General features: G+C 42.0%; 1 protein-coding gene across 1 annotated transcript in view; it reads left to right on the top strand.

Annotated features, from left to right (window-relative positions):
- The window catches only part of LOC147333927 (neural cell adhesion molecule 1-like), a gene marked incomplete at its 5' end in the record, with an annotated part of 164,596 nt that extends 151,908 nt beyond the window's left edge, over positions 1–12,688 (top strand). Inside the window, 2 exons of the mRNA XM_086285854.1 lie at positions 3,381–3,433; positions 12,641–12,688. Coding sequence (XP_086141980.1) covers positions 3,381–3,433; positions 12,641–12,688 — 101 coding nt within the window. The remainder of the gene's footprint in view (positions 1–3,380; positions 3,434–12,640) is intronic.
- Positions 12,689–13,451: the final 763 nt, after the last annotated feature.

The following is a 13,451-nucleotide window of genomic DNA, read 5'->3' as shown; positions in this document are numbered from 1 at the left end:
CAGCTACAAGGACTGAAACTGAGTGAAAAAGCAGCCAGTATCCAAAGAGAAGCTTCAGAAAGCTTCTGCTGTTTCTTAAGATTTTAATTTGAAAAGAAAAAAGTGTTGTGATTTGATTCCAAGGAGACAAAGAAGTTAGGGGTGGCTCAAGACTTTTGCACAGTACTGTGTAATTTTTCATAAAAACAGGCATCACATGCGGTCAAAATGTCTGCAAAGCAAAAAATCCCCTGAGTACTTCCAAACCATCCCAACAGTTTATCAGTTACCACGACAACAGGAAGAAGAAAATTACTTAATTAAGGTTCCACACATCCGGAAAGACAAACATCATATAAACAAAAAATTCCTCAGATCTTTTTTTTTTTTTTTTTTTTTTTGCCTGTCCCGTTTGGCTCTTTTGCCATCAGAATTGTTGTCTAAAGGCAAAGAAAGATGCCCAACGGATTTACTTTACCAAATTGACCATCCCAGCCTTGCCGTAATGGTCCATTTGATTCACCTTTTATTGTTTATTTTATTTTCATTTGCTGAATACGCGACAGACTTGACTGGAGGAAAGAAGGGGAGAAAGAAAGAGAAACAGCTGAGAAGAGGGACGAGGGAAGAGGGAGGAGGGCAAAAAACAAAAACCAACAGAATGGGCAGAAAAAAAAAGAAAAAAAATGCATCTATCGATCACCTGGATCACCTGTTGAGAAAGAAAAAAGAAACAAGCAGAAGAAAATGAGAGCAACATAATAAACAACATCACAATGATATATGGGAATATGACAGTAAATACTAAATATTAAACATTATTGTGCAGCACGTAAGATCAACAGAACACAGTGTGCTTTGAGGTAGGAGCCAAAAAGGGTGTAGTTTGTGGGTGTGATCACCCGTGTGTACACCTGTGAGCATGGACACGCTTGTTTTTTTAAAAGGTTCCTTCATGTAATGATCTGCTAGAGGGTGTGGGGGGGCCACAGCCCCGTCCTCCAGGGCATGAAGCAGGTATGGAGGAGATCAAGACTCCAGACATCCAGAGGCCCCCAGAACACAAGAGACCAAGGAAGACTAACAGAGGGGCAGCCGCGCCACTGTCCAGGAAAGAGCTGAGGAGAGTCCCAGATGAGGGGTCACTCAGCAGCCGCGGAGCAGAAGCCAGGGGGGGTTGCAGTGACGCGCCCGTGAGCTCTGCCGGCAGCCAGCTGTGCCTGAGTGACCGAGCCCCAGGCCGAGAGGCCGGGGGCACCCCACCTCCGAAGTGGCCCGAGCGAGCCCCAGGCTCCAGGCCCCGATAAGCGGCCGCCAAGGAGTGAGCCGGTGTGTACCTGGACGCCCATCCCCGAACACAAAGAACCACCAACGCACCGATGTCTGAGGGAGTCCGCCACTGGCAGGGGAAGTGGTGGTGGGTGGAGATAGGCCTCCAAACCTTGGAGGGCCTGAGATGTCCCCAGAGAAAATTCCTCAGATCTGATACATTAAGTGTTCCAGGAAACTCCAGTTTTTGTAGCTTGGATCATGTTTCTTTTTTTGTTTGTTAATTCTTTCTTGACATTTTGCTTTCAGTTATTTCTTAGTGTTTATATGTCCTTATTTTCTTATTCCTGATGTGAGTTCCTGTCATGGTATTTTATGCTCTTAGTTGTCCGCTTCCATTCAAGAGTTCTTTAGGTTTATGTGTGTTTTTTGGGTTCATGACTTAAATTTCATTTTGAGATGTGTGATTTTCTGTTTGAGCTGCATTGCCTTCTGCTTATCTGGTTTCCTGGAAGAGTTTCCTGTTGTTTAAGATTCTTTGACCTGCAGTAGTTTTGTACTTTGAGATTTCAGCTTTAAAGCTGCTCTTTTGGGTTTATGTTTTTTCTACTGAATCTTGCATTTAGGCTCCATCTCCTACCTACCAAACAATCTTTGATGAAAACTTGACTGAATTAGTGAGACTTGAAATAAAACTGGAAATCGCTGACCAGAAGAAGATTTTCTTCCTTGTCCCTCCTCTGAGGTCAGAGCCTGGAAGATGTTTAAAACCCTCTGGTCTTCTGCATCCCCCACCCCCTTACTTTAGTGTTCCCGGTCGAACTTGACTGGTCCTTGTTAACTGCTCTTAAGTTATCACAAAGAACATTTCTTACCATTTTTATTCAACTTTCTTTAGCTGTGTCTCAAAGCAGTGTTTAACACGAATAAATAGACATTAAATAACTGCAGTGAAAATACAAACAGGCACTGAAAATGAATTACAAAATGAACATATAATGTAAAAAATAAATTGAAAACTTAAGACAAACTCAACATGAAGCCTTGTGTGTATGTGTGAGTGTGCTTGTGTGTGTTTGTCTGTGTGTGGGCATGTGTATGTTTGTGTGTGCATGTGTATTCATGCACATGACTGGTATGTGATACTCAGGTGAGGTGGGCCTTGCAAGCATATTTGCAGCATCTTAGGCTTGTTTTGTTGTCTCTAGGGGCACAGAACTCACAGCGCTTCCCTTTCAGCCAATTTAATTTGTGCTTGATGCATAAAGTTAAAAGATTAAAACTAATGAAACAAAGTTTAAAAAGAGACTTTTAAAAAAATGTAATTACATTTTATATAATGGATTATGCATAAAAATAGAATTGGACTAAAGGTCTATTGCTTTATTATCTATTCAGATTGTGTATCATGTTTTTTAAAAGTAGCTAAGTTACTAATTATTTTTGAAAATAAGTCGTCAGTAAAGTTACGTGATTACTTTTTGGAGAAGTAATCAGTAATTAATTACTAATTACTAATTACAAGTAACTAGACCAGGGGTCGGCAACCCGCGGCTCCGGAGCCACATGCGACTCTTTAATATTTATTTTGCGGCTCCGGGTGGTTTGGGAAAATAAATTAGAAGTATTTAGCTGAAGTGTATTTTATTTGTGTTTAGTTCTTTTTTTAACTTGTAGTTCTAAATTGGAAGATTATTGTAATTTTGAAATATAAAAATAAAATTATATCTTATTATTTTTTCATCGCTCAAAATAAGCGTCACACTCGCGGAAGCTGGTATACCCGCCGAAATGCCATGCATTTATCGAGACTTTCGACCCCAGGTGCCTTCGGATCCACATTATGTAAGCAGCTATTCTCCACCATGAAATATGTTAAAAACAAACACTGCTCACGCCTCACAGATGACAGCCAGTCCTGCGTAAAGATGAAAGCCCAGATTTGCAGATGCTGTGCGCAGAGGTTCGGGACCATAAGTCTTATTGTAAACATATCACGACAGACCCGACGATGTTTGCATGAACATTCTTTTCAGCATCTCTTTATTGACCACTTTTCACACACGGTTGCTGTACGCATACAGCCGGCTGTAGCTTTTCAGCCTATAGCCCGACACATACCAACACAACAGCAGAGAGAGCACAGACTTTAAGGCGGCGAGGCGTGATTGCGGGTGCCGCTCAGGTGCGTCCGACTCCCATACAGCGGCACTGCAGACCACGCCCCACCACACACATTAACCAGGTAAAATGCATATTTAGGCAGAATTTTGCAAGTACTATTTTTTTTTAGCAGCATTGTGCTTTTTTTTCAATTATTTTTTAAAAGTCGGGTCAAGGCTCCAAAAGCCCAAAGGCGATATAAGGGTGGCGGCTCACAACAGTTTTTGTTTGCTACATGGATCATTTTAGTTCAGCTGGGTGTCTTTCCTTTTGTTATATTTCTTTAAGAGTTCAAAATGTGTTAATTACATAAATAAAATGTAATTTTCTCTGTAGCACTTCATGGATTTCATAAGCAACACACTGTAGTTGCTCTGTGGATTCCTTTAAAAAGCAGTTAAAAACTTTTCTGTTCAAACAAGCCTTTTGTTAATCTACGTATTTTATATTCTTTACATTATTTACATTTGATCTTTTACATTGTGTATAATGTCTATTGATTGTATTGTTTATTTTAACATTTGTGTACAGCGCTTTGTGACTGCCTGTCTGTGAAAAGCGCTTAATAAATAAACTTTACTTACTTACTTTAGTTGTTCACACAAAGCATAAAGGTAAAAAATAAACATATGCAGTGTTATCTTCATTTTAGATTTCAAAAAGTATTTGTGCCTCCCAGTGTTTTCTTTAATGGAAACCGGGTCCAAGTGGCTCTTTGGGTGTTAAAGGTTGCAGACCCCTGAACTAGACCAACACTGCTGAGCAGTGACTGTTTGCTGATCTGGGCTGTTGTACATGGAGTGGTTACGGAAAGTCTGATAGCATCAGCATCACTGTGTCATATATCCTGTACCTTCCTACAACCTTGTGTGTCATCATTAGTAATGCATTAGTAATCCCGTTTTGAGATCCCTTCCCAGACGCCTTAACGCCCACTCACATCCTGGGCCATCTGACCTCAGGAAAGCGCATGATAGGATAGGGCCAGGTTTCACAATGAGCTCACCCGAAACCCTGGCTGATTGTGACCCACACCCGTTTTCACACCTCGGCTCATGGGATTAGGTAGAGGATCATCAGGGGGTCCTTTTGTCGCTCTTTGGGGGGAAACTCCCACTGGGTTTAAATCTGGGACTCCGCCTTTTGACCTTAGAACTGAAGAAGCTTCTCGGATGAGAGGTGAAACGTGGGTGGCTCTGTGGTTCCCGACAAAATGGCAGCCTGAAAAGAGTTGCTCCGCAACTTGCACACTGAAAATAGTTATAGCAATAGCATGCACCGTCTTTTTTGGAACACTGTGTACTGGCACATGTATGTGAAATGCCTTTAAATAACTAGCCCTCGTGAACTAATGCGGAAACGGCAAACTAGAAGGGCGCAGCGTGCTAAAAACCTCCGCCTGAATAACAAGCTAAAACTACTAAGAAAATGGATGCCTACGTCAGCAGGCCTCAGGAAGACCCAGCCGTTGCGAAGGTGTAGTCTTGAGAGGAGAATTAACATTAAACGAGTTGGTTGCTGAGTTAAGAATCATTCGGACATCGACAAATAATATTGAAAAATACACGAAACAGATAAAAACGACTGTTCAGGAGATCGAAGGTAAAATTAATGCGTTGAGTGCCCACATGGAAGAAGTGGAAAGTCGGGTTGCAACTCTTGAGGATGCAACCCGTGCGTCAGAGCAACAATTACTCACTATTCAAGAAGAAATTGAGAACTTACGGAACCATATTGAAGATCTGGACAACAGAGGACGGTGCTGTAATATCAGGATAATTGGTATACCCGAGTTAATAGAAGGAGAGGATATGATCAAGTTCTTACAGCAGGAGATCCCCATAATGTTGGATTTAACTTTGGAGCCCCGTACGCTAGAAATATAGCGAGCGCATCGTGTTCCTATGGGTCTGCCGAAACAGAGTAGGAGAGAGGGAGAACGACTGCGGCCTGTTATGGTTAACTTACTCCGTTACCGGGATAAGGGGGACATCCTTCGGGCGGCCAGAGAGAAAGGCCAGATTCTATGGTGTGGGGTGAAGATAATGTTTTTTCCGGATTACTCCCGACGAACCATGGACCGGCGCATGTCTTTTAAACAAATCAAGTTGGAGTTGAAAGAAAAAGGAGTGGAATACTCGCTGCTCTTCCCCGCCACTCTAGAAATAAAACGCAATGGAGCAGGGCACAGATTTTCTTCACCGGAGGAGGCTGCAAAATTTATTAAGAATATGTTCCCTTAAGATAAGTGACACTTTCTGCCTTTTTTTGTTTTGTTTTGTGATCGGGGATGGTGAAGTACTTTACCATATGTAAGTGTGTTTAACGTATTGTTAGATGGGTTTGGTGCAGGGATTTTCTTTTTTTTCTTTTTACTCGACTAATTTAAATATCCCTATAAACTACTAGTTATATGCTGGGTTGCTAGCCAGGCACCGGTGACCACCAACCCTGGGTTTTCCAGAGTTAGCAAGCATTAGTCTTGCTTTTTGTTTTTTCCTTTTTTCTGGCTGGAGTTTTGCTGGAGCTCTTTTCAGTTTGTTTCTATTTATTTTGAATGCTTGTATTTAAAAATTGGTTTATCTTCACATAAAACCACCCTCTACAATGGATATATTTATGAATCGAAGTATTATATGGAATTCCACATTGTAACATGGATAGACAGACAGATTTCAAAATACCCAGCTGGAATGTTAAGGGGTTGAATAACGGGATTAAGAGGAAGAAAATATTAACATATTTAAAGTTATCAAAGGTTGATATAGCCTTTATTCAAGAACCGCACATGTGTAAGTCAGAAGCCTTAAAACTTAAATGTTCCTGGGTAGGTAAAGTCTTTTCCAGTTCTGGAACTGGTAAAAGTAGGGGAGTGTCGGTTCTGATTCATAAAGCAGTTAGCTTTACTGAAACAAAAGTAATAACAGATAAGGAAGGTAGATTTATATTGGTTTATGGAGAACTACTGGACACACCAATAATTTTATGTAATATCTATGCACCTAATGCGGACATACCCGCCTTTTTTCATAGCCTGTCACAGTATCTTTTGGAATTAGAAGGTGCACAAATAGTGGTAGGAGGAGATTTTAATCAAATACTGGATCAAGACCTAGATAGATCACTTCCTAGGAGAGGCACAGTGAGTAAAGTAGTTGCCATAAGGCAGATGACCTCAGATTTAGGTCTGAATGATATTTGGCGGAAAATGCATCCAGAAGGCAGGGAATATTCCTTTTACTCCCCGCCTCATAATGTTTATACTAGAATCAACTACTTTCTTATTTCTGAAGTCTTAGTGAATAACTCTATAGATTCAAGTATTGGTAATATAGTATTCTCAGACCATGCGCCAATTTTTCTATGTCTTGGAAATATTTTACAGATTCCTCAAAGCCGCAGATGGTGTTAAATATAAGTTGAATGTACTGTACAACAGAAAGGCAGAAAATGCTTTATTTCGCATTAGTCAAGCATATTGGGAAATGGGAGAAAAGCCGAGTCGTTTATTAGCATACCGTCTTAAACAGAAAGACAGTATGAATCATATCCCAGGCATACGACAATCAGATGGGGTTATTTAAACTTCTATTAGACATATAAATGATGGATACAGGGCCTTTTACAATAATCTTTATTCTACACAAGGTAGTTTAGATGAACAGAAATTCGAAGCATTCTTTACTGATTTAAACCTGTCACAGCTTTCTACTACTGACCAGCAGATTATAGATGCTCCAATTACAGTGGAGGAGATTACCCGTGCAATTAACAGTGTGCCACTTAATAAAGCTCCAGGATTAGATGGGTTACCATTGGATTTCTATAGAGCATTTGAGGATATGTTAAGTCCCCTGTTGCTCAATGTTTATAATGAGGTGTTCAAAGTACCTCAGTCAATGCACTCTGGACTTATAACATTTATTCTTAAAACTGGGAAAGACCCTTTAGACCCAAGTGGTTACCGCCCTATATCTTTGCTGAATTCTGACTGAAAAATCTTGGCAAAGGTCTTAGCAGGTCGATTTAAAGTAGTAATGTCGGAAAAAAATTCATGCAGACCAATCTGGTTTTGTTCCAAACTGCTATGGTTCAGATAATATTAGGCGGTTGGTTAATTTGCAAAATTATGTACTGTATATGATTCAGTATATCCAACAGTGGCCCTAATGCTGGATGCTGCAAAAGCTTTTGATTGTGTTGAGAGGGATTATCTGTTTAAGACATTAGAAAAGTTTGGTTTTGGTGATATTTTATCAGGTGGATAAAGATATTATATGATTCGCCTTCAGCGCAAGTATTGACGAATGGACTCATATCAGATCTTTTCCTTTTACAGAGATCCACAAGACAGGGTTGTCCCCTTAGCTCGGTCTTTTTGTAATTGCTATAGAGCCTCTGGCACAAAAACTGAGAAATAATGTAAATATATTTGGAATTTCGATGGGTAATAGTCAACATAAGCTTCTATTATATGCAGATATGATATGATATGTTGTTACTTATGACACAGCCTGGGAAGTCAATTCCAGCCCTATTAGAATGTATAGAAAGCTTTACGCTGCTTTCAGGGTATCGCGTCAACTGGGACAAATCAGAGGCAATGCCTATGTCAGGACACTGCCCCCATACTTTATTTAAACAGTGGGAGTTTCGGTGGTCCGTGAATGGTTTGAGGTATTTGGGGATACAAATTACCTCGGATTACACTAAGATGGTTCGAGCAAATATGGAGCCAATGTTTGAAAGAATAAAAATGGAATTTGGTAGCTGGTCCAGAGTGCGTCTCACAATATCGGGTAAAATTAGTTGTGTTAAGATGATGACTGCACCCATGATCTTTTATATTTTATCTAATATTGGATTACACATTCTAGATAAGTATTTCAAAGATTTAGACTTTTTGATCCGGCAGTTTCTTTGGGGTAGCTCACCGCATCATTTAAGTATTAAGAAACTTCAAGCGAGTGCAAAACAAGGAGGTTTTTCATTGCCTAATTGCCAATGGTATTATTGGGTGATGAACGTGAAACAACTTAGAGCTTGGTTACCTACTGCACCAGTTAAACCCATCTGGTCACATATAGAGATGGAAGTTAATGGCGGTATTTCTCCTTGGAGGGAGCTGTTTGATACCAGTCATAAAACTACCCATCCTATAATTGCAAATGCGAAGACATTGTGGTGTAAATTACATAGCGCAGGTCACTGGGACTTTATTAAATCACCTTCGACAACCTTATGGGGGAATAAAATAATTTTAATTGGAGGGACATCGGTTGACTGGTTACAGTGGTGTAAAGCAGGCATCCTTAATGTAACAGATTTATTTGACTGTGGGACTAAATGTTTTTTAAGCTTTGATAAAATTCTGGAGTTATATAAGTTGAAGCGTAATCAATTCTGGAGATATGTCCAAATACATAGTTCATTATCGAAGTGGCTGGGAAGCCCCTTGAGTTGTCCTGTGGGCAGCCCTGTGGAAGTCCTGCTCTCAAGATCACCCTTGGGTAAAGGCATTACCTCTAAGATTTATCACTTATTGCAAGAACGGTCAGCTGACCCTCTCCTTAAAGTTAAGGGCTACTGGGCCCAGGACATGGCATTGGACATATCTTCAGTTGAATGGGATTCATGTTTTCAAAATGTTAATACTATGTATAAAGAAACAGGTAGTAGATTTATTCAACTTAAGATAATCCATAGGTGGCATCGAACACCGCAACAATTGTATAAATGGAACCTGGCCTCTACGGACAAATGTTGGAAATGTGATGGTCAAAATGTTTCGATTTTACATATCCTATGGAGCTGTTCGGCACTTCGGAATTGGTGGGAAAATATAATGGAGGTAATTTTCAGTGTTTTAAAAAGGAGATTTGGTATCTCACCAAAACTGTCCATACTTGGTATAACCACAGAACTTTCTGCTGGAGATTTTTCCAGTTATACAAAAAGATGGATTATTTTGGCTCTTACTATGGCCAAACGGGTCCTGTTAAGACATTGGTGGAAAAAGAACCCCCCTCCCTATGAAGAGTGGCTAGATAATAGCTAAGTTGGCGTCTTACAAAAAGTGACTTATGGGTTAATAGATAAATTGCATCAATAAGATTGTATTTGGTCCCCCTTTACAAGCTGGCTTTCTGTAACTTGAAGAACAGAGGAGTAATGACAGAGTGGTGGTGTGGGGATTGGTGTGCAAAGAAAGAATAGGATAACTTCCCTTTGTTTTGGTTTTTGTCTTCGTTTATGTTGTTGTTGTCTTTTGTTTTTTTGTTGTTTTTTGTTTTTTTTCTTTTTCTTTTTTGTTTTTTAAACTATTTATTTATGTAGTTATCCTTAAGTTCTGTTATTGAAGTTTAAAATGAAATAAATAAAAATTGTTGATGACAAAAAAAAAGAACAGAAGAAGCTTCTCGGATGAGAGGTGAAACGTCTTCAAGCAACTTAAACGAGTCCAGACGCTTTTCTTTCCAAGCTCCTTAGACTACAAATAGCATCCTAACATATGTATTGGGATGCTCTAGATGAGTAAGGCTGGTGTGAAGTGTGATTGAGACTGCATCGTCGTTTAATCTGTTCCTGCAGTAAGCAAACTGTAGGCTGTCCAGGTCAGCAGGGATGTTGGCCTTGTTGTGTGAAAGAACGAGTCTCTCAAAACACTTCATGATAATTGGTGTCAGAGCGACCGGGCGATAGCCATTCAGACATTTTACTGACTGTCTTTTAGGCACAGGAATGATGGTAGTTGATTTGAGGTATGTTGGGACTGCAGCCTGCTGCAGAGACAGATTGAAGGTGTTGGTAAACACCCCCGCCAGTTCAATCAATCAATCAATCAATCAATCAATCAAAGCTTTATTCGCCACATGCAGGTTGCCCTGCAGTGAAATGCCCCCCCCGACCTTACACACACAACACAGACATTAAATGGGGATACAAGTCGGAGATCGGTAGCGTTACAGAAAAACACCGAAATGTGCACTACAATGGGAAAGTACAAGAGGAAAAACAGGAGACCTCTACTCATGCTGTGCTTCCATGGCAGGACAGCATGAGAACAGGAAACAAAAAAACTCCTCTGCACAAAAAGCACATAAAGGTCCACAGCACAACATTGTGAAAGACATGACAAGCCACAGGATTGGGTGGGGGGTGAGGAGTAATCCGAAGCGAACACAGCAGCCGCCCTGCACAGCGCTACCATTCGAGCGTGGCACACAGACCCGCCGTGTTCCCCCGCAGGAAACAAACATCGAAGGCGTTTGGAAAGGGAGGGGGATGAGTGTGTGCTTATCAGTGTAAGTGTATGTGTGTGCGTGTCCATAGTTCAGCTGAAACAGTGTCCTTCGCCCTGCCAGGCTAAGTAAACAGTCTACCAGCCAACCCAGGTGGCCTTGCATGGAATGGGAAGGAACAGACTAAACACAGTCGTTATCAGGGTGTTGTTGTTCAGCTCCAGCCTTGAGACCACCGCAGCTGGCGCCAAAGGGGTATCCGCATAAGTGATGGTGGTTTTTACTTTAGTGCGAACAGCTCATATGAATTTCAATGCAGTTCTACAGTCCAACACTGGTCTCTCAATCTCCCGTTGGAGAGCTGCGAGCTTCGCCATACTTGCGTTCTGTGATGTTGTCATTTCTTGTGCTCAAGGAACCGATTTCTGAGAACTCATGGCAGTGTGCCTCCCCAAGATGTCATCCAATTTGCGCCCAGAGATGTTATTCCGAGCTAGCCCTTCCGAGATGTATCCAGTCTGCAGTCAGAGATCTTATTCTGAGCATTCACAGCAGCCGTAGCCTCTCCAAGATCTTATCCGTGCTGCACTCAATGAGCCCATTTTGAGAAACTCACGCCTCTCCCATCGTTCCAATCCCAGCGGGCAGCTTTGTGGGGGTTTGAACAGCCGGTTCCGCTTTCTTAATTCTTTGATAAGTCAGGGTCAAGCCAGCTCCGATCAGCCAGAACCCTGTTACCATGGTTCCGAATAGGTAGATATCTTCAGCACTCAGGCTCACCCAAGCCCAAACTTCTCATTGAGAAAGGGGTGTCAATTGTATTTAGGGACCAGTTGATCCAATCCATAATTCCTCTTTTAGGTTTTAGAGAACAGACTGTGAGAGAATGTTCCAGGGAAAAGTAAAAAAACACGAGATAAGACAAGGACATGAGGAGCTAAGCAGGGAAGATAAGGGAGAGGAGAGGAGAAAAGTGCGACCGCCTTTGCTGAGAGCCAAAGAGAAAGTCCTGTGTAACCGACCCAGAGTTTGGGCCGGTAAAACAGATTAAATGTTCCTGCAAAACAGGGAAATGATGAGACAGAGACGACTGGTGAAGTTTCTCTTTGCCTCGCTTCTGCCATATTGGAGAGGAGGACCTATGACCTCGCTATTCTGTCTCACTGAACAATGCGCCACCCGGAGGCTGGGGGGTGCAACTACCTCATTACACATGGTTCACTTCGGTGACAAGTCTCTCTTTCTTTTAACAAGTACTACTCCTGATGTGACCACACATTAGTGTGTCACATGCTCCCTGACAAATGGAAATGGCTCCTGACATTCAAAAATACAACCATTTTCAAAAGTAATACAGTCAAATACTCAACATGGCATATGTGCAGGGTAAGTATATGGCCCAGCTGGATAAGGCACACAAGATGCAAACCCTGGGCTAAATGGTACACAAGGTGTTAGTGTCCATGGCTGGTATGGAAAGAATGGCGCAGCTAGTGCAGATACTATGGCCTGTGGCTGTAGAGCCAGTTCTCCCAGTGACTCATAAGTAAACACTTGTCTAGGTCTCCTTTCTCGGGCTGACCTTCTTATCTCAGTCTGTGGGTCACCTGCTGGTATCTGTGGTAGCGCTTGCCCAGGTAAAGTGGACCTTTCACCTTCTTCTTCCAGACAATTCGGCTGTGCCTGTACCTCAGGGACAGGGGGCATCTGACTGTCTATTCCTGTCTGTTCATGTTCGCTGGAGGTTCTTTCTCTTTCACTGTCTCTAGTTAGTAACTGGAAGCGGTTCCTTTGGTCCTCAGGGCTTTGGCTTGTTGGGGGTACGCCAGATTGACTATAATGGATGTCTCTTTCAACATGTCTAGCCTCTCTGGGGAACCTAAACCAGTACCCTCCTGCATCCTCATCAGATTCTGAGTCACTAGAATCGCTTTTCTGTCTGTTTTGTTCACTTAACTCCGCTTCTCTCTGTCTAATCGGTTTCTTAGGTGCCTGCTCAGATCTCGGAGGCGGAGCCTCAACTGGGAGGTCGTTAACCAGGTTACGGTGTAGGACCCTGGTTTTACTTCCATCACTGCCCTCCGAATAGACTGCATAAACTGGATTATCACCTATTTGCCCTTTAACCAAATAAATGGTTTTCTCCCAGTAAGATCGCAGCTTCCCTGGTCCCCCACGTTCACTGCAGTTCCTTACGAGGACCCTATCACCAGGCTGTAACACTACACCCCTCAGCTTTTTATCATAGAAAGACTTGTTTTTGATACTAGACAACCTACTTTTTTCACTGGCTATCCTGTACGCTTCTGTCATTCTTTTCGCCCACCTGTCTGTGTAGCTTTTGTGTGACATTATCTGCTTCTCCCCAACTAGACCAAATAAAATGTCTACAGGAAGGCGCGGGTGATGCCCAAACAGTAGAAAATGGGGGGAAAAACCTGTGGATTCATGGCGCGTACAGTTGTAAGCGTGAACTATGTGTGGCAAATGATCCTTCCAATTCCCCTTTTCTTTTTCACCTAGCGTTCTTAACATTTGTAAAAGTGTCCTGTTAAACCTCTCGGCAGGATTACCTTGAGGATGATATGGGGATGTTCTCGAGTGTCCAGTACCTGATTTCTCCCTCAGTGTCTTGAAAAGTTCATTTTCAAACTCGCGCCCTTGGTCGTGGTGAAGTCGTGCTGGGTACCCAAAGCGCGGAATGAACTCTCCAAAGATTCGCTCAGCTGCTGTCTTCCCAGACTTGTTTTTGGTGGGGTATGCCTGGGCAAACCTGGTGAAGTGGTCCACGACGACAAG

This window comes from Aulonocara sp. 'chitande type north' Nkhata Bay, linkage group LG3, assembly GCF_057382095.1.
Source record: "Aulonocara sp. 'chitande type north' Nkhata Bay isolate Kocher_YH1m ecotype deep benthic linkage group LG3, A_spYH_male_GT1.1, whole genome shotgun sequence".
Lineage (NCBI taxonomy): Eukaryota > Metazoa > Chordata > Actinopteri > Cichliformes > Cichlidae > Aulonocara > Aulonocara sp. 'chitande type north' Nkhata Bay.
The sequence above is the reverse complement of the archived record's forward strand: the minus strand, read 5'-3'. Positions and strand labels throughout refer to the sequence as shown.